Genomic DNA, 27,900 nt, shown 5'->3' with positions numbered 1-27,900 from the left:
TTCTGTTCTATAAAACAGTGAACCATTAAAAGGCCTTAAAGTGACACATCCTTTTGGATACTCCAAAGCGCATCTGCACTCTTTCTAAGAAGGGCCTCCTCTTCAGAGTTCAAGTTAATCTTCACAATATCTGAGATACCATTCCGCCCCAAGATGCAAGGAATACTGAGAAAGATGTCTTCCTTTACTCCATATAAGCCCTGAAATGCGAGGTTACAGTATTGTTCAGTTCTCTGTAAGAGAGCTTCAGCATGAGAGCATACAGGAGACACTAAAGTTCAACAAGAATTACTCCTTATGCCTGTGACCATGTGGATGTTATGTTCAGTGACTAAGGGAGGGTGCCAGAGGACATGAAAAGGATCAGGAAAAGTACAATCTACTTTACCCCTCACCAGGGGAGCTTTATGACCAAGTGGAGCACAGTGTACAGTCCTTCATGAGGTCACTTTATCTGATGAAGGACTGAAATTGAGCAGCTTGTGTTTGGTAGCTCAGCCTAACCTTGAGCTCAAGGCCTTCCAAGTGCTGGTATTATAGATGTGAACACCACATCCAGACAAATGATTATTTACTCTTAATATGTGAGTATTTCCTGTAAAATAACTCATTATCCACTTGTTCTGTTAAGGTGACTAAATTCCCATATTACTGAATCTGTTCTCAGAGCACTCATTTGATGCCACCTTGACTCTTCCTCAGAAGCCCACTAGTGGTAGTTATTTAGTTACTCCCCACCACAGCCTCTGTATCCTCAAAAGAAGAAGGGGTTTGTGATACCCATTTTTGTACTCCTTCCTTTTTGCCTCTTCCAAATTGTGAATCTCCTACTTTTTGATACTCATATTATTCAGCTCTTCTTCCCTTTCTGGTGATTTACTAACCTTCTGGTTATTCCAACTAATTCTCAAAAGTCACTGACACATGGTTCACTGTCTTCCCTGCCTCTCAATTTCCACCACTATCCTTGCTGACTTCCACATGGACAAATGACCAATTCCAGTTCTTTCCAGTTTCTTGACTTCTTAACTTCATGATGCCTCTCTTCCCACTTCAATTATCCCACTCTGGACTTTGTTTTGGGGTTCTTCCACACCCACTTAGATTCCATAATCCATCATTCTATAACTCTTTTGCCATATCCATAAGCTCCTGTGCCATTTTAATTTTCACTTTTTATAAATATTTCCTAAAATCTTTATTTTTATAATGTATTCGTGTGTGTATAGAGAACACTGCAAGGGCAAAGGTCCTGAATGTGTCTGTGACCCTTTAGCAGAAGGTCAAACTCATTTTCAACATGTACAAGCCAAAAGCCAAAGCACTAATTTCTCTCTCTCTCTCTCTCTCTCTCTCTCCCCTCTCTCCCCCTCTCTCTCCCTCCCTCTCTCTCTTTTTCACCATCCATAAGGAAAATTCAAACTCAGATGAGTTTAGCTATCTGCTTTCTCTATTCATGCACTCAGGTCACTGGAAAAACTAAACAACTAAGCTGATACATAACTTACATTACCAACGGAACACTTCACATTAATGCTTACCAACTTCAAATAAGCATTCACCCTGACAAAAATTCTGTGATTTTTCAAAAGTTATTCATTCAGTCATTCATTCATTTGTTTATGAAGATGGGGACCTGGTATATTACCAAGCTGGTCTTGAATTCCTAGCTCAAGTGATCCTCCCATACTAGCCTCCCAAGTAACCAGGACTACAGGCATGCCCTACCATCTGGGAATGAGTTCTTTTTTTTTTTTAATTGTCTTTCCTATTATCCCCAAAGACTATTTCAAATCTCAAATCTCTGACTTTCTTGTGCTTCTCTTATTGTCAGGATCCTTATCACTAAAAAGACACATCATCAGGTGCTTCTAGACCCAAACAAGCAAATGCGTAATACATCAGACCCATCCTCTCTTTTCTCCTCTTACAATAGATAGTTGTCACTCTTCCTTCAAGGGCTAAGGTCTCCACCTCTGCTCTGTCCCAGATCCCACATCCCAATCTTACTACTTCATCTTCACCTCTCCCTTGGTGCCTTATCTTTACCATCAGTACCTTATCTTTAAAAATAAACTTCCTTTATACTGCTTTTCCTATACAGTAACTGTTCTCTCTCTCGTTACCTCCACAGGCAGATACCTCAAAATACCCATTAATATTTTCCTTAATTTTTTCAGTCTACTCCAATCATTATCAAGGACCAGTAACTTTTCCTCTTACGGGATATTAGGCAATACCTAATACTCTTTTTTTTTGGAAGGGGGGGTGTTGCTGGAGATGGAACCTAGGACCTTACCCATGCAAAGTATATGCTTTACTACTGAGCCATGCATCCCACCCCTGGAGACATTTTCTATTATCACAATTAGTGTAGTAGGTCTGCTACTGGCATCAAAATAGGGAGCAGGTACCTGTAATCCTAGCTACTCAAGAGACAGAGATCAGGAGAATTGTGGTTCAAGACCAGCCAGGGCAAATAGTTCATGAGATCTTATCTAGAAAATACCCAACATAAAAAAAGGCTACCAGAGGGGCTCAAGTGGTAGAGGGCCTTCCTAGCAAGCATGAGGCCCTGAGTTCAAATCCAATGCAAAACAAAAATAGGGAGTATGTTCCTTCCATGATGACGTTTGAAAGAAAATAAAGAAATAAGAAAATTTTAAAAAATAGAAACAGGTCAGGTATGCTGCTAACATCTCACAATGCACAGAGTGACTCCCCACAATGAAAATTATCTGGCCCAAAAGTCAACAGTGACAAGGTTGTATAAATTCTGGCATTTTCCAATCAGGCTGTGATACCTACTAGTTCATTAAACAACTTCTAGGAGGCCATAATGACTTTTGTCACTTTATATTACTGGAACTTTTAATCGTCCTCTTTACATGACTTCACAACAACAGAAGACCAATCTTTTCACCTTCAAGTATCCCCTTTTTCTTAGTTCTTTGATGCTCTTGGTTTTGTTCCCTGGTCACCACTAATAAGGTACCTTTGTGGACATACACTACAAACTCAACTTTTAATACTGGAACTACTCAAGGCCCAATCTCAATCTTTCCTCTCACCTGTACACAATCATCTTAGGCAACTCACTAAAATTCACAGTTTCGGTTATCATATGTTAGGAAATATATTCTACCTTCTGTCTGATACCTGTCCCTCTTTTTCTGCTGACAGACCTCTCTATTCCTTTTAGGAACTGTTCTCTTCTCTACTGACAGGTATCATAGGAGTAGGTATGTGATTCTGGAACCTCCATTTATTTGGAAATTAACATAGGTAAAATGAGAGGGAGGGTCTTGGCCAAGGTTCAAAACTTGCAGCCACTGGGAGGCATCTTTGTTGCCCCATGGAAAAAGCTACCTGAGACTAAAGCCATAAAGTAAAAGAATGATCTTAGAAAACACAAAGTAAAGATAGCTCTGATAGCATAGTTGGTGAACACTTGGATCAGCCATCTTTGGCATTTCAGTACATAAGCCAATATATTTTCTTTCTTGTTTGAACAACTTTGAGTTGGCTTTTATTGCTTTTAACTAAAAACACGGTATCTCAAAGGCATCTCAAATTCAACTCAACCAAAACTGCCAAGAGGATCTTCAAGCATGGTTCTCTTGATTCATCCCTTGCTCAGTGAATAATATCACCACTGATCTAAGTGTGCAAAACAGAAACCAAAGAATGACTTTCCTCCACTACCAATTCCTACGAATTTTACCTCCTAAATACAGGGATCTTAAGCTTGTCCCTTTCTCTTCACTTGTACTACTCCTATCCTCTCTGTCAAGGCTACTGTATTAACTCCTTAACATGTTTCCCTACATCTACTGTTGGCCTTATCAAATCTCTTCTGTCCATCATGGCCACAACAATAAATATAGCAGTGCAGGGGATCAAACCCAGGGTCTTCAGCATGCTAGGCAAGCACTGAGCTACATCTCAGACCACAACAATATTTTTCACCTGAAGAATGTTCAAACCCTTGCATTCCATTGCTCTTGAAGTCAGAAGCCACCCCCCACCACACACACACACACACACACACACACACACACACACACTAATAAAGGTATGTGGCCTGACCTGCTCACTTCTCCAGCCTCACCACACAGCCTTCCCTTTGTTCCCTGCACTTCAAAAACCAAACTCCTTTTCAGATGCCCAAGTGCCCTCTCCTATAGCTACCTCACATCCTCTGCACATGTGCTCCTTCTGCTTGGAGTATTGGTCCAACCTTCCAAATTCACTCTGACCTATTACTTGGATGAAGTCACATTTTATTTCCTCATAAAGTTTTCCTTAACTACGTACTGACCATGCCCCCTCACCAGAATAGTCAAAATTCCTGTCATATTCTTAGCATTTTACATTTTTTTATTATAGCACTTACCACAATTTGCTATTATATGTTTACTTTTGTAATTGTTGTATTGAGTCCATTTCTCTCATTATACTTAATAAGGTCGGGTCTCTGTCTTTTTTGTTCATCATTATGTGCTCAACATTTTGTAAAATGCCTGGCTCAATAACTATTAAAGGAAAGAATGAAAAAATAAAAAAAAATGTTCAAGACTACCTTAACCAGAGTGGAAACTGGATGCACCCTCCTAAGATTCTTCAAGATTGATCCTGCCAGATCTGTCACAGACAGTGCAACAGCCCAAGAGGTGTACCCCTTCAGTTTAATGACCTCATAGGCACTGCAGGCATAGAATGAAGGAAATCAAATTCATGAGAAAGCATAACGTTCTTCAAATATACATTCTGAAACAATCTACATGACAATGCCACTCTAGTAACATATTCTCAGATTTCTTCTAGAATTTATTTATGAACTATCATGCTATTATAATAATTAAAATGCAATATCTCACAAAATGCCATTATTCTGTTTAAGTAAGAATCAATTCCACCTTCTTTTATCATAAAGGCAGAATACTAGGACATATGTACCAGTAAAAATTTATCTAGATTATAATTTTGAAGATTTTTAATCATTCATTAAATATCTAAACAGAATCTGAGCGTCTTGAAAGTTATCATACACATATCTGACCATTTACATCATTACTGGTGTGCTAATGTAACTGTATATAGTTTTAAGCCATATGTACATATTTTCCCTATGAATATGTCATCAAATCAATAATAATCAATTGATGGGAATATGTTCATAATATATTTTCAAAGAAAAACAGCACAGTCTTTAAGTATTACATACTTGCTTACCTTTAGCTTATAGAAAATAAAAATTATAGGAACTTTAGAATTGCATCAATATACCAAGTTATTAACTGATTATTTGACTTAAAGATTAAAGTTGAGCTTTATGATTTTTTGATTTTTCTTGTTTTATACAATAAATATGTATTTTATTTTTGTATTACCACCAACAGTAGTATCACTGACACTGACAATCAATCTCATAGGACAAAGAGACTTCAATTAAGCACAGAGATTATTTAGTTCTGACAAAGGATAAAGGAAACACAGAATGTCCATCCTTGTTCACATCAGAAGGTCTCACAACTACTCAAACACAGTTCTAAAGCCCCAGGACTGCACATAACACACGTGACTGCATAAGGGTGGTGTACATATGGAACTCCTCAGTTCAGGGGGTTAAGCCTGAACTTCATCTTATATGTTGTCCTGTGACTTCACTGTCAATCCAATACCAGGGCCACTATGCGAGCATATCAAAAGTACTTTTAGACACTGAATTCAGTATCACTGAGACTCTGTGGAATATGTTAAAAAAAATGCAGGGAGGTTCTACTTACTGATTAATTGATTAATGTCATGCTGTCTGAGTTGAAATAAAATTCTGCAGTAGATTACTGGGGAAAAATTTATCAGTGAAATCTAGATGACAGATTTATCATTTCAAGATTATTCAAAATGGATTGAAAAAAGGAAAAAGTTGAGATGAAACAAATAAGAATATAATCTTTTGGTTGCCACACCAAGAAGAAAACATAGGAAAAACATTTCAAGATGCTGGTATAAGCAATACGTTTTTGGATATGACCCCCAAGCACTGGAAACAAAGGCAAATGAGATTACATCTAGCTGGAAAGCTTCTGCACAGCAAAGGAACAATATCAATGGACTAAAGAGAAAACCTACAGAATGGGGGAAAATATTGGCCAACTATCCATCTGACAAAAGATTAATATCCAGGATATATAAGGAACTCAGAAAACTTTTAAACAAATATGTAATCAATTAAAAATTCCCAAAGATCACAATATACACTTTTCAAAAGAAAAAAATGCAAATGGTCAATGAACATATGAAAAATGCTGAATGTCATTAGTCACCAGAGAAATGCAAATCAAAACTACAATCAGGTATCTTCTCACCCCAGTTAGAATGGTTATTATTAAAAAAAAGAGAGAGAAGAAATGTAGGAAAGGATATCATAAAAAGAACTCTCATACAGTATTGGTGGGAATGTAAAATTGTAAACCATTATGGACAACAGCATGCACGTTCCTCCAAAAATTAAAATGTGTCTCTAGATGACCCAACTATCTCCCTTTTGTTTATATATCCTGAAGTCAGCATATCAAAGAGATAATGATAGTAAACAAAACAGGGGAAAAAACAATACTGTAATTGGTGAATATTTACCAAAATACTTGTGAGGCATTCTGGTTAACTACTGGATATTACACATGTATACCTACATACAGTAGGTATACTAACTTGTCTTTTTCTTATATAAAATATCTCATACAGCCGTGCTCCACTGGCTCATACCTAAAAATCTAACTAGTCAGGAGGCAGAGATCTCAGGTGGAAGCTATCCCCTGGCAATAGTTCGTGAAACCCTATCTCAAAAAAACAATCACAAAAAAAGGGCTGGTGGAGTAGTTCAAGTGATAAAAGCATCTGCCTAGCAAGTGTGAGGCCCTGAGTTCAAACTCCAGTGCCGTCAAAAAAAAAAAAATCTCATAGATGTTTGTCAAAGTAACTTTGGCAAACATGGTACAAAGGTCATGGAGAGATACCATGGATAGAGGTTGACAGCAGGAATGAACCACAAAGGTCTTTTCAAAAAGCCAGTAGTAACTGGGAAGGTGACCCTCAGTTTGCCTTTGTGCAACAGTTTTCTAGGTATAAAAATGAGTTCAGATGAATGTGGAATATTAACCATAATAGAACTAGGCTATCTATATCTAATACTATGAAACCCTTGATTTGTGTACTGCATCAGACTGGGAGGCCTGGGAGGAAGCATGAAGACTCTAAGGGTGATGTGACAAGAACCATATTTAAATCTGTAAAGATGCAAAGGCTGTATGCAGCTTTCCTCTCTTAGATAGTATGTCCCATGCAGTGATAATGCCAAGAAACTATACCTAAGCATTTGCAATACCTCCTGAACAAAATGTGATACTCTATATTATGTTTTCTACCTGGCATCCTTTCAAAACACTAGATAAACCTGATGTAGATTAAATTTCATTCGGACCACTATTAATTACTATGTATTTTTTAAACTATATTAAGTTTGCCTCTTTTTGTAGTGTTCAGGATTGAACCCAGGGTCTTGTGAATGCTAAACATGAACTCTACCCCAACCCCAAATTCACCTTTTTAACCAAGGTTAAGTATACACTTCAGTGAACTTAAGAAAATTTACATTGCTGTGCAATCATTCCCACCATCTTCTCCATTTTCACCTTCCCAAACTGAAAGTCTATACTCATTCAGGTGCCCATATTAGGTTTTAGAACCAGGAAATAAAAAATCATTTTAACGTTTTAAACTGAAAGGCATTTAAAGAATAAAAACTTGTCCCTAATTACTTTTTTGTCATATTTGTGACGTTTTAGACTCTGCCCCAACTCTTCCACATTTTTGGAGGGTTGTTATCATAAGTATACATAGAGCAGACTTGTGGCTTTTTTAGATTTAATATAGAAGTTGTAAATATCCAAAAATTGTCCTTAAGTTTTAGACTTCTTCTAATACACACCTGGCTAAAGCATGAGGAGATCTGTGTTTGTTAAGGCATTATATATATATATATATATATATATATATATATATATATATATACACACACACACATATATAAGCAGTCAGAACAGTTCGTTGAATTCTGGTCATCTGTGGCAGCTCCATTTTCTTTTTATATCATGTGATGCACATCTAATAAGTTTCAGGCACTATTCCAGTATCTTATATGGACTAACCTATCTTCTGTTCCTAAGAAGCCCCTAAGATAAGTTCTATAATTTTCCCCATTTTAATAAACTGAGCTTTGGATATTCTAAGTAATTTCCCAATATCACGCTACTAATAAATGGTGAAACAAAGTTTCAAACCTGACTACAAAGTCCATGCCCTTCATTACTGTGTTTTATTACCCCTCTACTGTACATAACAGTCTGTGAAAACATAAGTACTTTTTTATTGTTTCAAACTAATGTTATGCATAATGTGCCTGAATGTGGGTATTTTCAAAAGCCTACAGTCATTTATCTCACAAAAACAAATTTTAATATGGCCTTATTGTGTGTGACATTTATTCTTAATACTGATCTAAGGCATTAAGAAATTGAATGAGTACTGTTACCCTTGAACAACTTGTTTGTGGATGATTTTCCATTGTTCCTTGTCTGAATCAGTTCCCAATGTAGGGTTCAGAGACTTCAGAGGAAAACCAGCAACATTCACGCCACTCCATAAGGGCACTAAAAAACAAAAAAACCCAAGTATCTCAAAATGAACACTTCTTGAAAATACTACATCAGATCTTTTTAGTTCATTGTTGGCTTCTCTGTTTTAGTTGGTTAGTTTTAAGTATGGATTTTATGTAAGTGTGTGTGTGTGTGTGTGTTTCTCAGGACGAGTCCTGTTATATAACCCAGGCTGGTATTGACTCAGAGGACTGCTAACTCTTCTTTGCATCATTATAATGGTATCTCCACGTCATTAGCTTCATAAAATTGGCTATTCCCATCATGCATCTGATGCCATGACACATCCAAAAACTCCATACAAGGACAAAAAGGGGAGTAAACCCTATGTTCAGAAAACCCTGACCTACTCCTGAAATTCCTCACCTTTACTCTCCCTTAACTCATGAAAAATTATACCCTCCATTAAAGTTTGCTCATAAGATTATTATCCAAAGTGTTGAACAATGATACTCTTTCCTGAAAAGCCCACATTCTCTCAAGTGTGTACTTCTACTCTGCAATCAAATTTCCACTAAATTCCTCACTTAGTCTCATCTCTGAATTCTTTCTCTGACAGTGACAAGAACCTGAAGCATTGAGTACAGGTCTCAATCTGTTCTCCCTATTTTGAGACCTCCGCAGCCTATACTACCATGAACAAAATGACTTTTAAAACAGCTACATGATTCATGCACTTTTTTTTAAATGAAATGTAGCTAAGTAAACAATGCAAAATGCTGAAAGGAAAGGAAAAGAGGAGGCAGTGAAACACGGCTGAATCTAGTGAGATCCACTGCTTGTCAACCTCCTCCACCACACACAGGCACACGTACACGCACACACACAGGACCAAAACAATACATAAACAACCACTAAAACTGCAGACACCTACAATCTTTTTTTTTTATTCATATGTACATACAATGTTTGGGTCATTTCTCCCCCCTTCCCCGCCCCTCCCTTAACAACCCCACCCCTCCCCCCTCCCCCCACCTCGCTTCCAGGCAGAAACTATTTTGCCCTTATCTCTAATTTTGTTGAAGAGAGAGTTTAAGCAATAATAGGAAGGACCAAGGGTTTTTGCTGGTTGAGATAAGGATAGCTATACAGGGAGTTGACTCACATTGCTTTCCTGTACATGTGTATTACCTTCTAAATTAATTCTTCTCAAACTAACCTTTTCTCTAGTTTCTGGTCCCCTTCTCCTATTGGCCTCTATCACTTTAAAGTATCTGCATTAGTTTCTCTGTGTTGAGGGCAACAAATCCTGTCTAGTTTTTTGGGTGTCTTACCTATCCTCATACCTCCCTTGTGTGCTCTCACTTTACCATGTGATCAAAGTCCAATCCACTTGTTGTGTTTGCCCTTGATCTAATGTCCGCATATGAGGGAGAACATATGATTTTTGGTTTTTTGGGCCAGGCTAACCTCACTCAGAATGATGTTCTCCAATTCCATCCATTTACCAGCGAATGATAACATTTCGTTCTTCTTCATGGCTGCATAAAATTCCATTGTGTATAGATACCACATTTTCTTAATCCATTCGTCAGTAGTGGGGCATCTTGGCTGTTTCCATAACTTGGCTATTGTGAATAGTGCTGCAATAAACATGGGAGTGCAGGTGCCTCTGGAGTAACCTGTGTCGCATTCTTTTGGGTATATCCCCAAGAGTGGTATTGCTGGATCATATGGTAGATCTATTGTTTAGATTTTTAAGTAGCCTCCAAATATTATTCCAGAGTGGTTGTACTAGTTTACATTCCCACCAGCAGTGTACAAGGGTTCCTTTTTCTCCGCATCCTTGCCAACACCTGTTGTTAGTGGTGTTGCTAATGATGGCTAACAAGGGTGAGGTGGAATCTTAGGGTAACACCCACAATCTTTAAAGCTGGAGAATTTTATAGTCCTCACAGTCCATGAAACCACTATAGGGAGCTGCCTGATGCATACATGGTTGCATTGGTCTTACGAAGGGACACATGTTGTCCCCCTTCCACTGAACTAAGGCAGCTGCTGTATAGTACCATCTTAAGGCTAAATCCATTACTACAAGGCAGTGTGCTGCTCTGGGAACCAGAGGCCACCTTATTACCCCATTCCTAAGGCTTCACTGCCACTGCACTGTGTTCACACAGTAGGTACAGTGCCCTGAGCCCAGATTGGGAAGCCAAGGCCCCCACTGCATACCCATATGCACAGGGCAATCTCACCCCCAGCACAGATTATGCTGTGTACCACTTGCTGGATAGTATCCTTCCACCAACCCAGCCCCCAGCAGGGAGATCATACTGAACTTAAAATTAGGCAAAACACTGAACAGATATTTATAAAAAGAAGATATATAAATGGCCAACAAGTATATGAAAACATGCTTGCATCACTGATCAGAGAAATGCAAACCAAAACTACAATTAGATATCATCTCTTACCACTCAGAATGGTTATTATCAAAAAGGTAAGAAATAACAAACACTGGCAAGGCTATGGAGAAAGGGGAATTCTTATGCCCTGTTTGTGGGAATGTAAATTAGTACTACCATTATAGAAAACAGTGTGGAGGTACTTCAAAAAAACAAAAATTAGGGCTAGGGATATAGCTCAGTGATAAAGCACGGGGGCAAAGGCCTGGGCTTGATCTGCAGCATCACAACAAAACAAACAGAAAAAAATCCCCTAAAATTAGAAGTATCATATGATCCAACAATCCCACTACTGGGTAGAAATATATCCAAAGGAATGAGATCAGTGTATTAAAAAGGTATCTGTATATCCATTTTTACTTAATCTTTATCCATGGTACTGAATTTTAAAACAATACCATTCACAATAGCCAACATTTGGATCAACCTAAATGTGCAACAGATGAGTGATTTTAAAAAATGTATGTAATGCTTGTAACAGTGGAACTACGCTATTGAACTTGGGGAAAGAAGGAAAGGAAAAGAGAATGATAGAGCATAGTAATATCACATAACATAAGATGTGAAGGTAGAGGATATAAGGATGTGTATTGAAAGTTGTTGAAAAACAGCAGGGGGGTGGGGTAAAGGGGTAAGAGAGAACAATTGAAGGGATTAAACAGCCCAAAATAAAGCACACCCACAGTGGGCATACATTAAGACATCCCTTTGAACATCAACTTAAATATTAATAATGAAAACCAGCACTGTAAAATAGGCACAGTGTTGCAGGGTCGGGGGGATACTAGTGAGAAGGGAGGCTGAATGAAGGAGATTAAGGTGATGGCATATGGCTCATGGACTTCATATATGAAGCTCATCATATATGGACTATATGAAACAGAACTAAAAAATCTCTTTCAGTTGCTTTGGGTGGGGTGGGGAGGGGACTGAAGGGGAGAGATGATGAGGGAAAAGTAAATAATGTACAATATAAGTCTGACTGGAATTGTCACTTTGAATCCCCCCCTGTATAATGAATATATCCTAATAAAAAAATTATAATTAAAAACAGATCATTAAACATTAATAAATAAATAAAATTTTTTTAAAAATTCATGTAAGACAGGTATCAGTGGCTCACACCTGTAATCCTAGCTACTTGGAATGTTGAGATCAGGAGAATCACAATTTGAAACTAGCCCAGGAAATTACTTCAAGAGACACCACCTCCAAAATAACCACAGCAAAATGGACAGGAGATATGGCTCAAGTGTACAGCCCGTGCTTTGTAAGTGTGAAACTCTGAGTTCAAACCTCAGTCCCACCACCAAAAAATTTTAAAAAGCAGTATATGGAATCTTATTCAGACATCAAAAAGTTTAGATCCTGTGATTTGTGACAACATGGATGGAACTGGAGGACATTATACTAAGCAAAATAAGTCAGACATAGAAAGACTTATTGGTCTCACTTAATATGAAATCTAAAAATAATGACAGCATTGAGCTAGAGAATAGAATAGTGGCATGATGAAGGGAAGAGAAAAGGAAGGACAATGAGTTACAAACTTATGAGAGAAGACTAAAAGCCAGGCCTGTTGGCGAGGATGTGGGGAAAAAGGAACCCTCTTACACTGTTGGTGGGAATGTAGACTAGTACAACCACTCTGGAAAAAAATTTGGAGGCTACTTAAAAAGCTGGACATCGATCTACCATTTGATCCAGCAATACCACTCTTGGGGATATACCCAAAAGACTGTTACTCCAGAGGCACCTGCACATCCATGTTTATTGCGGCACTATTCACAATAGCCAAGTTATGGAAACAGCCAAGATGCCCCACCATTGACGAATGGATTAAGAAAATGTGGTATCTATACACAATGGAATTTTATGCAGCCATGAAGAAGAATGAAATGTTATCATTCGCTGGTAAATGGATGGAATTGGAGAACATCATTCTGAGTGAGGTTAGCCAGGCCCAAAAGACCAAAAATCATATGTTCGCCCTCATATGTGGACATTAGATCAAGGGCAAACACAACAAGGGGATTGGACTATGAGCACATGATAAAAGCGAGAGCACACAAGGGAGGGGTTAGGATAGGTAAGACACCTAAAAAATTAACTAGCATTTGTTGCCCTCAACGCAGATAAACTAAAGTAGATACCTTAAGAGCAACTGAGGCCAATAGGAAAAGGGGACCAGGAACTCGAGAAAAGGTTAGATCAAAAAGAATTAACCTAGAAGGTAACACACATGCACAGGAAATCAATGTGAGTCAATGCCCTGTATAGCTATCCTTATCTCAACCAGCAAAACCCCTTGCTCCTTCCTATTATTGCTTATACTCTCTCTACAACAAAATTAGAGATAAGGGCAAAATAGTTTCTGCTGGGTATTGAGGGGGGGGAGCGGGAGGGGGTGGAGTGGGTGGTAAGGGAGGGGGTGGGGGCAGGGGGGAGAAATGAACCAAGCCTTGTATGCACATATGAATAATAAAAGAAAAATGAAAAAAATAAATAAATAAAAGCCAGGCCTGTATTGCACAATAGGGTGACTATTGTTAATAATAATATATTATCTGTTCTGAAACAGCCAGAAGAGAAGTTTTGGAATGCTCTGACCACAAAGAAATTGTGAGATAATGTATAACATAATTATCCTGATTTGATCATTAAACAATGTACATGTATTGATCATCACATTGTACCCTCTAATGACAATTAATTATGGTTTTAAGTGTAAAAACTTTTACTAAATAAAGGAACAGGAAAATGGTACACTAGGAAATACCAATATAATGAGAGTTACATAAATCTATTTATAGGAAAAAAGAGCTTTTAAAGAAAATAAGCATCATTAGAGATAAGAAGAATAGTTACATAGTGATCATTAGTTTATACTTACCACTAGAATCACCATGTTCTCCAATAATCCAACCATGGCAGCTTGTGGGATGGATATCCAGCTTCTCTCCAATTAGGTAACGGAAACGGGCAGAATCTAGATTACAACCACTTCCAATTACTCGACTTACAGGTAGGCCACTTATCTTCCAGACCACATATGTCAAAATATCCACTAGGAAGAACAATTTTATGTTAGAAAAAAGATTAACAGTAACATCTTTTTATATTTTATTCTGAATAGATGAATTGTCTTGGGAGCCAAATACAGATTCATTACAGAGTTAAAAGGGAAGCAAAGAAATATAATCACTTACACAACTTTTTAAAATTCACTACTAGAATTTGAAAACAAAAAACTCCTTTTTTAAAATATTGTAAGTGCCTATCTGTATATCTGGTAATCAGTTACTCAATTCTACCTCTTTTTTTTTTTTTTTCAGTACTGGGGATCGAATCTAGGGCTTCATGCATACTATGCAAAGACTAAAACACTGAGTTACATCCCAGCCCCTCAATTCTACCTCCTTAATTAATATCCTAGAGTCTTCTCTCAAGTTGCCACAGCCTCCCTTATCTAAGCTATCAACATCTGCTACTTAGAATGATCCCATGGGCCTGCCCCGGGCTGTCTCCAAGTGTGACTGCTCAAGAAACAAGAGAAATCCCTAAGCTTTATTCTGTCTGACCTTGGAGCTCTATGCAAGCAGGAAGTTGTCAACTTCTTAAGTGCTGAAGACATGTCCCAGCATACCTACACAGCTCTCCGGCAAAACTGGGAGATAGTTTTTGCTTCCAGACATTTGAGGAAAGGTCATTGGCTGACCACTAATCAAATGGAACCAGAACTTCTATGGCCATGCACAACAAAAATAGACTTAACAAAATTACTTCATAAAACTCATGAAACAAACAACTACAAGAAGTAGCAATGACAACAAACTTGGTAGATAGAGAGAATTTGAGTTACAGAGTTTTCATGTAAGTTTTAAATGATCAGCTTTCAACAAAACATTGTAAGAAACACAAAGAAACAAAAAAGTATATCCCATGCACAGGAAAAAAAACCTAATCAATAGAAACTGTTCCAAAGAAAGTCCAGAAAAGATTTACTAGACAAATACTTTAAATCGACTATTTGAAATATACATAAAGAGCCAAAGGAATGCATGTTTAAAGATTTAAAGGAACCAGGCTCTGTTGGCTCATGTCTGTGATCCTAGCTACTCAGGACGCAGAGATCAGGAGGATCTAGGTTTGAAGCCAACTCAGGCAAAAAGTAAGATCCTATCTCAAAAATACTCAACACATAAAAAAAGGGACCTGTGAAGTGGCTCAAGTGATAGAGCATCTGCCTAGCAAGCATGAGGTTGAGTTTAAGACCTGGTAGTGCTTAAAAAAAGTATTTAAAGGAAATAAAAGAAAGTGGCCTCACCAAATATAGAATATCAACAAATAAATACAAATTATGAAAAGGGAACTAATGAAAACTCACTAGAAGAGTTCAACAGCAGACTAAAATATGGATAAACTGAAGTGTTTCAATCCGAAGAACAGAAAGAAAAATGAGGAGCTATAGTTGCAAAATATTGTGAACACACTAAATATCATTTAACTGTACACATTTCTGCTTGTTTATTTTAGCACTATTGGTGTTTGAACTCAGGGCATTATGCTTGCTAGGCAGGCACTCTACCACTTGAGTCATGTGTCCCCAACCGTAACTGTACACTTTAATTAACTGTATGTTATATGGATTTCATTCATTTTTTTAAATGATGAAAAATGAATAGAGCTTAAGAGTCTTCTGAGCCATACTAAGGGTACCAGTATATACTTTATCTGGAAAAACTATCAAAAATGAAGAAATTGAAGCTAAAATTAAAAAGACCGATAATACCAAATCTCAGGAAGATGCAGAACACTAGAACTTTAGAACTTTTTTTTTTGGCAGCACTGAGGTTTGAACTCAGGGCTTCACACTTGCTAGGCAGGCACACTACAACTTAAACTACTCTGCCAGCCCAAGAACACTGGAACTTTCTAATAGTGCTGATGGGAATGCAAAAAGGAACAGCCACTTTAAAAATCTCTTTGGTTGTTCCTAATAGGGCTAAACAAAATATATCAATCATATAACCCAGCTATGTTCCTCACAGGTATTTACACAAATGAAAACACAGGAAAATGCAAATACTTATACACAAATGTTCATATCAGTTTTTTTTCCCAGTAGCCCCAACTGGAAGTAGCCTAAATGGCAACAGGTCAGAAAAGTGTTTTAAAAATATAAACAAAAGATTAGTCTTCAATAAAAAAAAGTAACAAATCACTGATATACCCAACAGCATGGATGAATTTCAAAATAAGGAGTAAGATAGAAAAGATTGTATGCACTATGATTCTATTTATATAAATTTCAGAAAATGAGGCTAGAGGTGGAATGAGGAATGAACTGCAAAGGAGCACAAGGAATGTGTCAAAGGTAACAGAAATGTTCTGTATCTTGGTTTGTGGGGTGTCATGAGTGATTATATCTACGAAAACTCAGTGCATGATATAGTTTGAATGAGTGCAGTTTATTATACATATTACCTCAATGAAGTTTTAAAAACAGGAAATGATATGAAGTGGTCATCCTTATGCAGTTAAAAGAAGGAGAAAATACTCACCTGGGTTTGTAACAATAATCATTTTACAGTCAGGACTATGATGGACCAGATTAGGAATGATTGATTTCATGATGGCTACATTACGTTGGACCAGGTCAAGGCGAGTTTCTCCTTCCTTCTGCCTTGCACCTGCTGTGACAATAACCAACTTGGAGTTTTCAGATACCTTGAAATCTAAAAAGGAAATAAAAGACAGTATTTGGATCTAGACTGTCATAGTCACTGTGCCTTAAGTCTGTTGTATACTCATGATATTGAAGTACTCATCTACCTTCATGTCTGGCATCTAGAGATTGACAGATTTACCATGAAGTAATATTACCTTGTATGAACAGAAGGAAGGCTTGTCAATACTACTTGCCAATTTTCACATAGGCACCTCCAAAGTTCTTATAATGACGGAAGCTATCACTCTCTTTTACCCACATTCCCATTAGTTATTTAGGCTCAAGGCAATGAAAATAATCATCTTACAAACACCATCATGAATCAGAAGCTTAGCACTCAGGATTTGTGTGTCTATTTTAGGATGCCAAAAATGAGAATATATTTACTTTTAATTATAAGGGACTGTATTTGAGATCAAAACAAGTTTTTGATCTTCACAAGAAAATATGAAATATAACCAATCTTAAAATTCTATTACTTTTTTAATCCAATGGCTATGACACAATGCTTATTATTATTATAGTCAAGCACTTCTTTATTGTCAACACCTGAACACCCCTGTGTACCCCTAATAAATTAAATCCATCTTTTATATTCAGAGATTATCAAACACTCTTCTGATTGGTGAAAATCACCACCTTACCTTTATGCATATTTAAATAACTAAGTTTTATCTATTTTTGAGCCATAAGTTATATATTCCATTTGCTAAATAGTATGCTTCTGATATCATCCATGTTAATGAGTGTCTCTGTAGTTCATTCACTTTCATTGCTCTATAATATTATATTGAGTAAATTATAAAACTTAGTCTTGATATTCACTATAATATTCATTTTGGGCATATTACAAGTTAAACCACAATACATTCTTGTGTTATGTATTCTTCCATAAATGTGCAAAAGTTTCTTTTGGGAACATACCTAGGAGTGGAATTTCTATGTTATCAGGTAGATTCTATTCAAGCCAACCAGGTGCTGAGAATTTTTTTAAATGGTTTTACGATGACATATTCCCACAGGCCATACTTGAGAACCTCCTCACAAACACTTGGTGTTTTGCCAAGTATGTAAAAGGGTATTGGTAAGGATTTTTATTTTCCTTTCCTTGGTATGTATATGCGATAGTATTTTCCTGTATTTAATGTAGGAAAATAATATAGGACATTTGAGTTTTATCTTTTCTGAAATACTTTTCCCATTTTTCAATTAGGCTATGTATATTTATCTTATTTATTGTACAACTATTTTTATTCTGAGTACTATTCCTTTGTCAGTTATACTGCAAATATCTTCTGTCAGTTTATGGCTTATTTCTTCACTTTTTATGGAAATGCCTTTTTTAACACAAACTCTTAATTTACGTTCTTTTTAGTTTGTTTGTTTCTTGTGTATTAGTAAGAGATTATTCCCTATTCAAGAGGTCATAGATACTCTGTTATCTTGTCAGCAGAAGCTTTGAAATTTTGCTTTTCACATTTTGGACTTTCATCAACCTTGAGGTAATTTTTGTGTGGAGTTTCAGGTATGGGTTCAATTTTATTTCCTTCCATAAAAATAATCATTGCCATAACTAAAAAATTTGTAAAATTTTGTAAGCTCATAAATTTCCCATTTGCTTAGATATTATTAGTGTTATAGAACCATGTTTTGTCTCATTTAATTACTTTAGCTTTATAAGTCTTAATACATAGTAAAGCAAGTACCCAACCTTGTTTTTCAAGACTCTTTTCTGTAATTTTTTTCAAGAGCCAGGTTCTCATTATGTCACCCAGGCTGTCCTCAAACTCCTAGCTTCAAGCCATCCTCCTGCCTCAGTCTCCCAAGTAGCTGGGACTACAGGTGCAGTGCACTGTGCCCTGTTCCTCTGATGATTTTTTATCTTCTCTTTGCCTTTAGTGTTCTCTAATTTCATAAGAATGTGTCCAGGTGGGGATTTCATATTTATCCTTCTTAAAATTATTTAGCATCTTAAATATGTGGGTTGCTGTTTTTCAGTAGTTCTTAAAAATACTCAATCAGAATATCTTCAAATATTTGCTCGTCTCCCTTCACTTTTCTAATTAGAGCTACATTACACTTTATCATTCTATACTCTGTGACTCAACCTACCATATTTTCCAGTGCTTGATGACTTTGGGGTGATTGCTTTAGATTTACCATTTCTTTCTTTAAATCTATTTGTTATTAAACAATTCGAGTTTTTATTTCATTATATTGCATACTTAGAAGTTATATTTGATTTTTATTGTTTTAAAGTTCCATACTACTTTCAAGTTCATATTTTGTTTCTTTAAATGGAATAATCCTATCTTGCTTTGTAATTTGATCATTTTTTGGAGGGGTGGGACTAGGGTTTGAAATCAGGGCTTCACACTTGCAAGGTAGGTACTCTACCACTTGAGCCATGCCTCCAAGTCCATTTTGCTCCGGTTATTATGGAGATGGAGTCTCATGACTTAGTTGCCTGGACTGGCCTTGAACTGCAATTCACCCAATCTCAGTCTCCCAAGTAGCTAGGATTACTGGTGTGAACCACTGGCACCTGGCTGTGTTTGATAATTTTGAAATCTATAATGGCCTGTTTCTCCCATGTCTGCTGGTCCTTGTCATGCATTTTCTTATAGATTTAATTATTCCTACTTAGAGATGTTCATTTTCCTTGAAATTTTATTTGTGGAAGTTCTTTGAGACATGAAATAAAGTGACATTCCTCCAGAGACCAGCTGATTAGTTAAGATTTTTTGAAACTCAAATAAGAGCTAGTTTGTTGCTCAAAATCCTTAGCAGCCACTTAAGTGTCTAAAAAACTCAATTTTACTTTCATGGTTCCCAGAAGTAGGCGGAGGAGAGTTCTTTCTAGGTCATCTGTATACTACAGTATTGTTCAGGAATTTGTAAGTGATGGCAGCTGCCAGCAGCTATCTCAAAAAAACAAAACAAAAACTTAGAATACAGAAAATAAAGAAGGAGACCATTAAAAAGATGAAAAAGGGGATAAGGGAAGAGTAGATTATGCACTTGTACAAAAATATCACAATGGAACTTATTATTTTACACAATTAATATATGCTAGTAAAAAGAAAAAAATTAAAATTGTCCTTTTAGTATTAAGAGAAACAAAAACAAAGGAAAATTTAGTAGAGATTCATTATCAATTTGCTTTATGAGTGCCTTTAAATTTATTGTTCTTTTTTAAGAAAAAATCAAGGGCTAGAGGTGTTGCTTACACAGTAATGCACCTGGTTAGCAAGCATGAAGCCCTCAGTTCAAACCCCAGCTCTGGAAAAAAAAAATCAAAATGATCACTACTGGTGTGCTTTAAGAAAGACTCTGATCACAAAACTTCAATCAGCTAAGCTATACTCAAAGGTCTTAACCTAGAATCAGAAGATCAGCAAATAAACTCCTAAGTACATTTACATGTCTTAGGTCAACATAATATGTTCATGATGGCTCTTCCTAACACTTAAAATGAAATAATCACCTTCAGTGCCAATCATGTTAGATAGGAGAATTTCTAATGTAGAGTAGTAACCTATTGAGTTACATTTCCAAAAAGTGTACTATTCACTCTAGTGTATGACAAAATAATTATTTCCCCAGTTTTCTGAGGTTTCTTAGTTGGTCAATACATGATGCTAACGCTAATAGAGCCAACTTCTCCATCTCCTGTATTCTTTGGCTTTATTCAATGCCTTGAAACCTGGACCTCTACAAACATAAAAAGAAACCCAAGTGAAAGAGTATGTTACAAAGCTATTCAAAACCATATATCCCTGGGATATGCAGTAAAGTTAAAAAAAAATGCATAGAAAAAAAAAGTAAATGATGTCATTGGCTGAAGAGATTCAAAATTTTTTTACTCTTTACACTTTTCTGTATTTTCCAAATCTCCTCTAATTACAATGAAATATACTTTTTTAAAAAAGTGTCTATATGTCCTAATGACATACTGATATTTTGAATTTTATATTTATTGACAGTATGTTAGTAAAATTTATACTTTCTGAAAATAACTTTATAAAGCTAAAATTAACCTTTTCCACAGATAATCTTTGGAGTACTAAGGAAAACACTGCCATGCAGAAGATCCAATGTTTCTCCCTTCAATTTTTCCTCTTCAACATCAACAATGGCAAGTTCATCAGTCAAATCCTAAAAAATAAAAGTTTTGAATGAAATGTTCCTACTTAAGCTTTAAAAGAATAAGAAGAATTTTCAAATGGCTACATTATAATCAAAGGAGTCATATTTTTAATTGGGAAAAAATGATAAAGGTACATGCTGAATGGACCAAGAGTGAACGAAAGTCAATGTAAACAATAGGATATAGGAAAAATTATTGGTTGCATCTACATCATTGTTAGAATTTTTTAAGAGTTGGGGTTTTTACCTTTTAAACAACAGTTTACAACCCATGAAAAGTTGTAAAATTCTTTCAAAATTCTATGTAATTCAATAGGTTACTACTCTATATTAGAAAAGTTGTAAAATTCAATAATGTTATTGTATTTAACATTAAACCAAATTTCTGCCTTGGCTGAAGCTGCTCTTAAATATACATTCATTGACAAAATAGAAAGCAAGCCACTTATGATGAATATTGTTTCACTTGTTATTTTTTTCATATTGTCCCTTTTCTGGTAATAGAATTATTTTTAATGGGAACACATTGCATGTGGCTCAGGACGATAAAATTTAACATTGTTCCTCCAAAACATAACTAAACCCAGGCAACTATTCCATTCTTTCCCCTAGGCACAGCAACTAGTTCACAAATGAGCATATGGCCTAGGCATAATTAATGAACTCAATGTCTTATGAGGTTAGAACATGGAAAATGGGAGGTTAGGTCTCACTTTTCTTTGGAATCACAAACTCAAGAATGACATAAAACTCTAAGAATAAACTGTGTACCTATCTTGACCATCACACAGAAAGACCCTGCCTAACAATTAAGTCAGTAGATGACATCTTGATATGCCTGAACTCCAAGATGCAATAGTACCTAAAGCTAGTTTGGTTCTTAGATTTTCCAGTTACATGAACAATATATAGTCTCTTTATTGCTTGCCCTAATTTCTTTTTGCTTTGTTTTTCTTTATTTTTTTAGGGCAGGGTCTCGCTAAGTAGCAAAAACTGGCCTAGAACTTGTGATCCCCTTGCCTCAACCTAGGATTACAGGTGGGAACACCACAGCCAGCCTGCTTACTCTAATTTCCATTGACTTTTTAATCACATGCAATACAGCACAACACTATACAGAAGGAATGTATTCCCTTAGATTCCAGAGGTTAGATTCCAATGATGCACAATAAAGGGTCAAAGGCCCTATATACTACTATGTTTTTTTCTGAGATCAAGTACCTTGTAGCCTTTCTGAAACACTGTATAAAAGTATCTTTCAGTATGCAAAGGGACTGGTTACAAAACTAGCATCAGATACCAAATTAGAGGATGCTAACAACTCTTCTATAAAACAGTATACTATTTGCATGATGCAAGTACATCCTCCAACTATATTTTGAATAATGTCAACACTTCTAATATCTAAAACAATATAAATACTATACAAATAGTTGTTACTCTGTGATGTTTGGGAGAATAATGACACAAAAAATCTATACAAGTTCAGGAAGCAAAACTTTTTTAAAGCTCAGTCCATTATTGGTTGAATCTGTATACACAGAACATATTCCAAAATTTACCAAATCATGTGTGTATATCAGGAATGGGAGAAGGATAAGAAATTTCACTCTAAAGGGCCACATAATACTTCTCATTCTACTGATAATAAAACCAGATTATCTCTACAAGTCAATTTTTACATCAGTCCACCTCCTCCTGGGTCTGGTCAGAAAAACAGCAACCACTTTAAGTGTTTCAACAGAGGGAATTTAATATAGGGAATTGGTTAAACAGATATTGGAGGACCAGAACAAAAAGGGAACATTTGGGATAACCCAGAAACAGCAACTGCTTAGAACCTAAGGTTGAGGGAACAGGAAAAAAAAAAAAGACTAAAAGAAGTACCTCACGGAGCTTTGCTAAGACCTCTGAGGCCAGGTAAAGCTTGGGTGCCTCTGATACCACTGAATGGGAACAATGAGGCCAATGCCAGGAGTTCCAAAAGAAGTTGGAAGCTAGAACTAATCTCTAAAATTAGAACAAAAATATGTGGTTTATCAATGACCAGAACAACAAGCAAATGAGGAGGTGACCTATCTTCTCTTCTTGTCTTTCAACTTCCCTCTAAGGTCTCTTGTTGGCAGAACCTAACAAGATGCAAACTGACAAAGAAAATATGCAGAGATCTAGCAGAAACATCACAAAGCAGAATATAGAGAGTCTAGAAGCAGAGTAATAATTTTATAGCCATGACAGTTTGATTTTAAATTTTATTTCCAACTTGATTTTTTTTCACTTTCAACGAGTTACCAGGAAATTCTTTTATTAAGGAATGTTTCTAGCTGCAATTGTTTGTTAAAAATAGAGCTCAAATAATCTCTAAAACATTTGTTTACTTGCTTGTTTGTTTTATAACAGTAACCTTCAGTAATAGGGGTATACAACAGTGACAGGGTGCTTGCCTAGCATGTGTGAGGCCCTGAGTCTGATCACCAGCACCAAAAAATAAAAATAAAGATTTTACTACATTTTTGGTAGGTGGAGTGGCTCAAGTGGTAGAGTGCCTGCATAGCAAGCACAAGGCCATGAGATCAACCCACAGTACCACCAAAAAACTTTTACTGCATCTTGTGAGACATTTCTCAAAAAGAATTCCAAAGAAGCAGCTTAGGCTTGCTTAGAGTGCCAGAATCTTTTAATTATAATGAGTGTTCCAGGATCTTTTTCCAGGGAGTACCAGAGTAACCACAGTAAGGTAAAGAACAAGAGCGTTAAAATCTGCCTAAGGAAAACTGCAATGACCACTTTGCTCTATCCAGGACAAGGAACTAGGTCGTAATGTTACCTACTCCTGAACACTTTTAAATGCTTTAAAATGCACCTCTTAGTGACATATACAGATGTCATGTTTCTTATTACAGTCCACCTTCCTTGACATCAACAGAATATATTAATATGTATATTTTAATATCTTTCAGTATTACATTTATCCCATAATATACATGAATATGACCTGAAGAGCATGTCCAAAATTACTCTGCTCTATTGGCTATTTGCCACAATATAGTGAATTCTAGTTAAAAAAAATCCGAAAGTATCAGAACTCTCACAGTTAAGAGTGCTAAAATTTCATTATAATATGCTTTGGAGTATACCTTATTTTTTTTTTCAGACAGAGTCTCACTATGTAGCCCAGGCTGACCTCAAACTTACTATGTATCCCATGCTAGCCTTGAATGTACAATCCCCTGTCTCTGACTCCTGAGTCTGGGTAGACTAGTTCTTCTTGATTTGCAGTGCCACCACTCAATGTCATTCCATTTCAGAATTTTGGTTTTTATCTTTACTAATTTTCTTCACTCTCATTCTTGTTTCATACTAAAACGTTAATCATCCTGGAATTCCTGACTGATCCCCTAATTCCATCTTTCCTATATTCAGTATTTGTCTGACAGTATGCTTTCTAGTAGCCCAATGGGAGTTAAGAAAGCCTGCACCTCACTGTCCGACATGTAAACTTTCACTTACTCCTATGGCTTTCAATAAGATGCTGGTCCTCCACTATCCTTGGTAACTTCAATACAGAACCTGATTCAATTTCCCCAAAGAATAAACTCCATCCCCTTGCCTACAGGGATGTGAGAGATGGGTGTGTGGTTGATAAGTATACAGAAGAGAATGCGGATGTTTTCCTTCTCCTCATATAAAATTTCAACCAATCCTCCTGTTATTGGCCCTATCTCCCTCACCTCCCCACCTTGTGAAGTACCTCATACTTCCCATTCATGAGCCTTTCTGGCTCTGGAATTGAATTGGCTTTGCTTCTTCTCATTATCTCAACCTACAAGTTTCCCAAAATTGTCTAACAGATTGAGGTACTTAAAAGCACAGGATCTTTAAGATTCCCATGATTTATATCCTTTCTTTCTACTAGGTATTTGGACACAGGCAAGTTATTTTACATCAGTGCTTCAATATTCTCATTTATAAATGAAAAAGATAACACTACTCATCTCTAAAGGTTGAAATAAAACTTAAATAATACTTTTTAAATACTTATACAGGTGAAAGGCTTGTACAATAAAAACTACAAAATGTTGCTAAAAAATTAAGACACAAATAAGTGGAGTGATGCCCATGATTATGAAGTGGAAGACTTAATACTGTTAAGATGTCACTATTACCCCAAACAACCTAAAATTTAATGAATTCCTATCAAAGTCCAACATTTTTTACAGAAAAAAAATACTTCCTAAATTTATATGGAATCTGAAGGGACCTCAAATAGCCAAAACAATCTTGATTAGGAACACTGTTAGAGGTATTATATTGCATGATTTCAAAACATTTTACAAAGATACAGTACTCAAAACAGCGTAGAACTAGCATAAAGACACACAAAGACTTCTGGAATAGAATAAGAAGTCCAGAAAATTTCAACAAGGGTACTGAAATCATATAATGTGAAACGATAATCTTTCAACAAAGGGTATTGGGGGAACTGGCTATTTACATGCAAAAGGATGATTATAGACTCTTGCTTTACTCATATACAAAGTTAATTCAAAATGAACCAAAGCCTGGTGCCAGTAGCCTCCCCACACTAACTACTAGGAAGATGGAGATGAGAAGATCTCAGTTCAAGGCCCAACCAGGCAAATAGTTTTCCAGAGCCTATCTCCAAAGCAACCAGAGAAAAATGGACTGGAGGTGTAGCTCAAGCAATGGAGCTCTTGCTTTGCAAACAAAAAGCCCTGAGTTTGAACTCCAGTCCCACCAATCAACAGATCAATCAACGGACCAAAGACCTAAATGTAAGACCCAAAACTATAAAAGTCCTAGAAAAACACTGGAGAAAAGTTCCCCAATATTGAATTTGTCAATCGGTTTTTTTTTTTTCTTTTTGGTGGTACTGCAGTTTGAACTCAGGACCTTGTGCTTGCTAGAATGCAGGCATTCTACCACTTTGCCATACCTCCAAGTGTGGCAATCATGTTTTTGGATATAATAAAAGCACAGGCAAAAAAGCAAAAATAAATTAGACATTAAATTGTAAAACATCAGTGTATCAAAAAGACAAGTCATCAGACTGAAAATAAAACATAAGGCATGGATGAAAATATTTGCAAATCATATATATGACACATGGTTAATGTCGAAGATATACAAACAATGCCACAATTCAACAACAAAAATAACCTTATTTAATTAACAAAAGAATTTAGTATTTTCTAAAGATTATGTACAAATGGTCAATAAGCACATAAAAAAGATGTTCTGAAAACAGAAAGGAGAAAGAAAAAGGAAAGGACTTCTATTGCTATTTAATCAAATTTGGTACTTTTTTTAACAATGAGCATGTAATAATTATGTACATCTAAAACAATAATAACCCCTTAGAAAATACGAATTTCATCCATTATTCTTCAAGGAATACAAGGTACTGAATAATTTCCACAGAAAATGTAATAATATTAACATTACATAAATCTCCCTCCTATGAGTAAATTTAAACACTCTAGCAATGTCCTAATAAATGGCTTTCTCTTTCTTTTTTTGGCTGGGGGGAGGAGAGAGTTTACTGGGCAATTGAATTTAGGGCCTCCTAACTTGTAGAAAGTGGTTTACCACTTGACCCACGCCCCCAGTCCTTTTTGATTCAGTTCTTTTTCAGACAGGGTCTCATGCTTTTGCCTAGACTATATACGAAGGTGACCCTCCTACCTAAGCCTACAGCTACGGTGTGCACCATCCCAGGCTAAATGCATCTTATCTTGGACCAAAATCAGAGGAGAAGATATATATCTGCTGTCGACGGACTTGTCCCGCAGCCATGGATGTTTTTCACTAACCTTCAGTAAGATACAAATAGCACAGGCCATGCCTACAGAGCCAGCTCCAACAACGGTGACCTTGCACTGGGAGCCTTTATCTTCTGCACTTATGCTCGCAATGAGCTGCTCCTTGACAGTTGGCATTGTGAGACCTGATGGGGAGAACGCTACTGCAGCAGAATCAAACGCCCTAAACCAACCACTCTCTCAGTGGGCTGTGCCAACCACCTGGGTACCACTCTTGGGTTTGCAGAATGCGGGGCCCAGCGTGGAGGGAAGCCAAGGAAAGGAGTCCCTGGCCAGAGAGTGTGGGTTCAGCAAGGCCCAGCGTCTGGCCATGGGCCAGGGCACCCACAGGCTGACCTTCCCCTCCCCCACCCCCACAGACGCTCACAAATGCTGTGATTGCTGCCACTCTGAGGCTGGAAACACAACGCACTGCCACTATGGAAACAAAAGCAGGGACATCAGAAAACTGCACCAGCAGCAGCTGAGGTGCGAAGCTGGGTAACCGTTATGCTCTGCGGGAGGCGGCAAACCGACGGGCAGAGGGACGCACGCACAGCCGTCCTGCGTGCGTCAGCATGCAAGCTCCGCCCCCAACATGCGCAGGCGCATTGGCCCGCGCCGGCCTTGCAGCCCTGGGGCCACGAGGGTTGCTACTAATGGCGTCCAAGTGCTGTCTGCAGTGTGTGTGGTGTTTGCTGCCCCTAGGCTGAAGACAGGCAGCTAGTCTCAAAAGGAGCCCTGACCTGAGCCCCCCGAACTTGCTGCTTGACTTTCTCCTGAGAGAACACAGGGTAGTGATGAAATGCAAAGGCCATGTCTAGTTTTCCAAGGGCACCATGATTTACACCGAGGATGTATAACTCACAGAAGCAGTCACAATCTCCTAAATCACCTTGCTAAGTATTTGCGATTGAGCCTTTTGCAAAACAGAAATGATATGTTTTCCATACACAGTAGCCTGTGGTGATTGTAGGCTTTAATGTAGTTGAGATCACCCAATAATCCTACTGAAAACCATTCTTACTTTGTAATTATACTTAGAATAACCAAGTTTTACCTAGAATACTTTC

The 27,900-nt window shown here is 36.9% G+C and overlaps 1 protein-coding gene across 2 annotated transcripts; it reads right to left on the bottom strand.

Moving 5' to 3' along the window:
• Positions 1-35: 35 nt before the first annotated feature.
• LOC141421491 (L-lactate dehydrogenase C chain-like) lies at positions 36-26,977 on the bottom strand. 2 transcript variants are annotated; one of them, XM_074067220.1, is made up of 7 exons: positions 26,840-26,977; positions 20,897-21,014; positions 16,690-16,863; positions 14,019-14,192; positions 8,597-8,714; positions 4,583-4,706; positions 36-200 (listed from the first exon to the last, which is right to left on the bottom strand). In XM_074067220.1, exons 1-7 carry the CDS (start codon positions 26,963-26,965, stop codon positions 36-38), a joined length of 999 nt encoding a protein of 332 aa, XP_073923321.1. In that variant the 5' UTR covers positions 26,966-26,977. The 2 variants fall into 2 exon arrangements, with proteins under 2 accessions (XP_073923321.1, XP_073923318.1); XM_074067217.1 differs by lacking the exon at positions 16,690-16,863 and having other exon boundaries at positions 26,840-26,965.
• Between the last annotated feature and the right edge of the window lie 923 nt (positions 26,978-27,900).

Source organism: Castor canadensis, chromosome 1, assembly GCF_047511655.1.
Source record: "Castor canadensis chromosome 1, mCasCan1.hap1v2, whole genome shotgun sequence".
NCBI lineage: Eukaryota > Metazoa > Chordata > Mammalia > Rodentia > Castoridae > Castor > Castor canadensis.
This window is presented reverse-complemented; position numbering and strand designations above follow the sequence as displayed.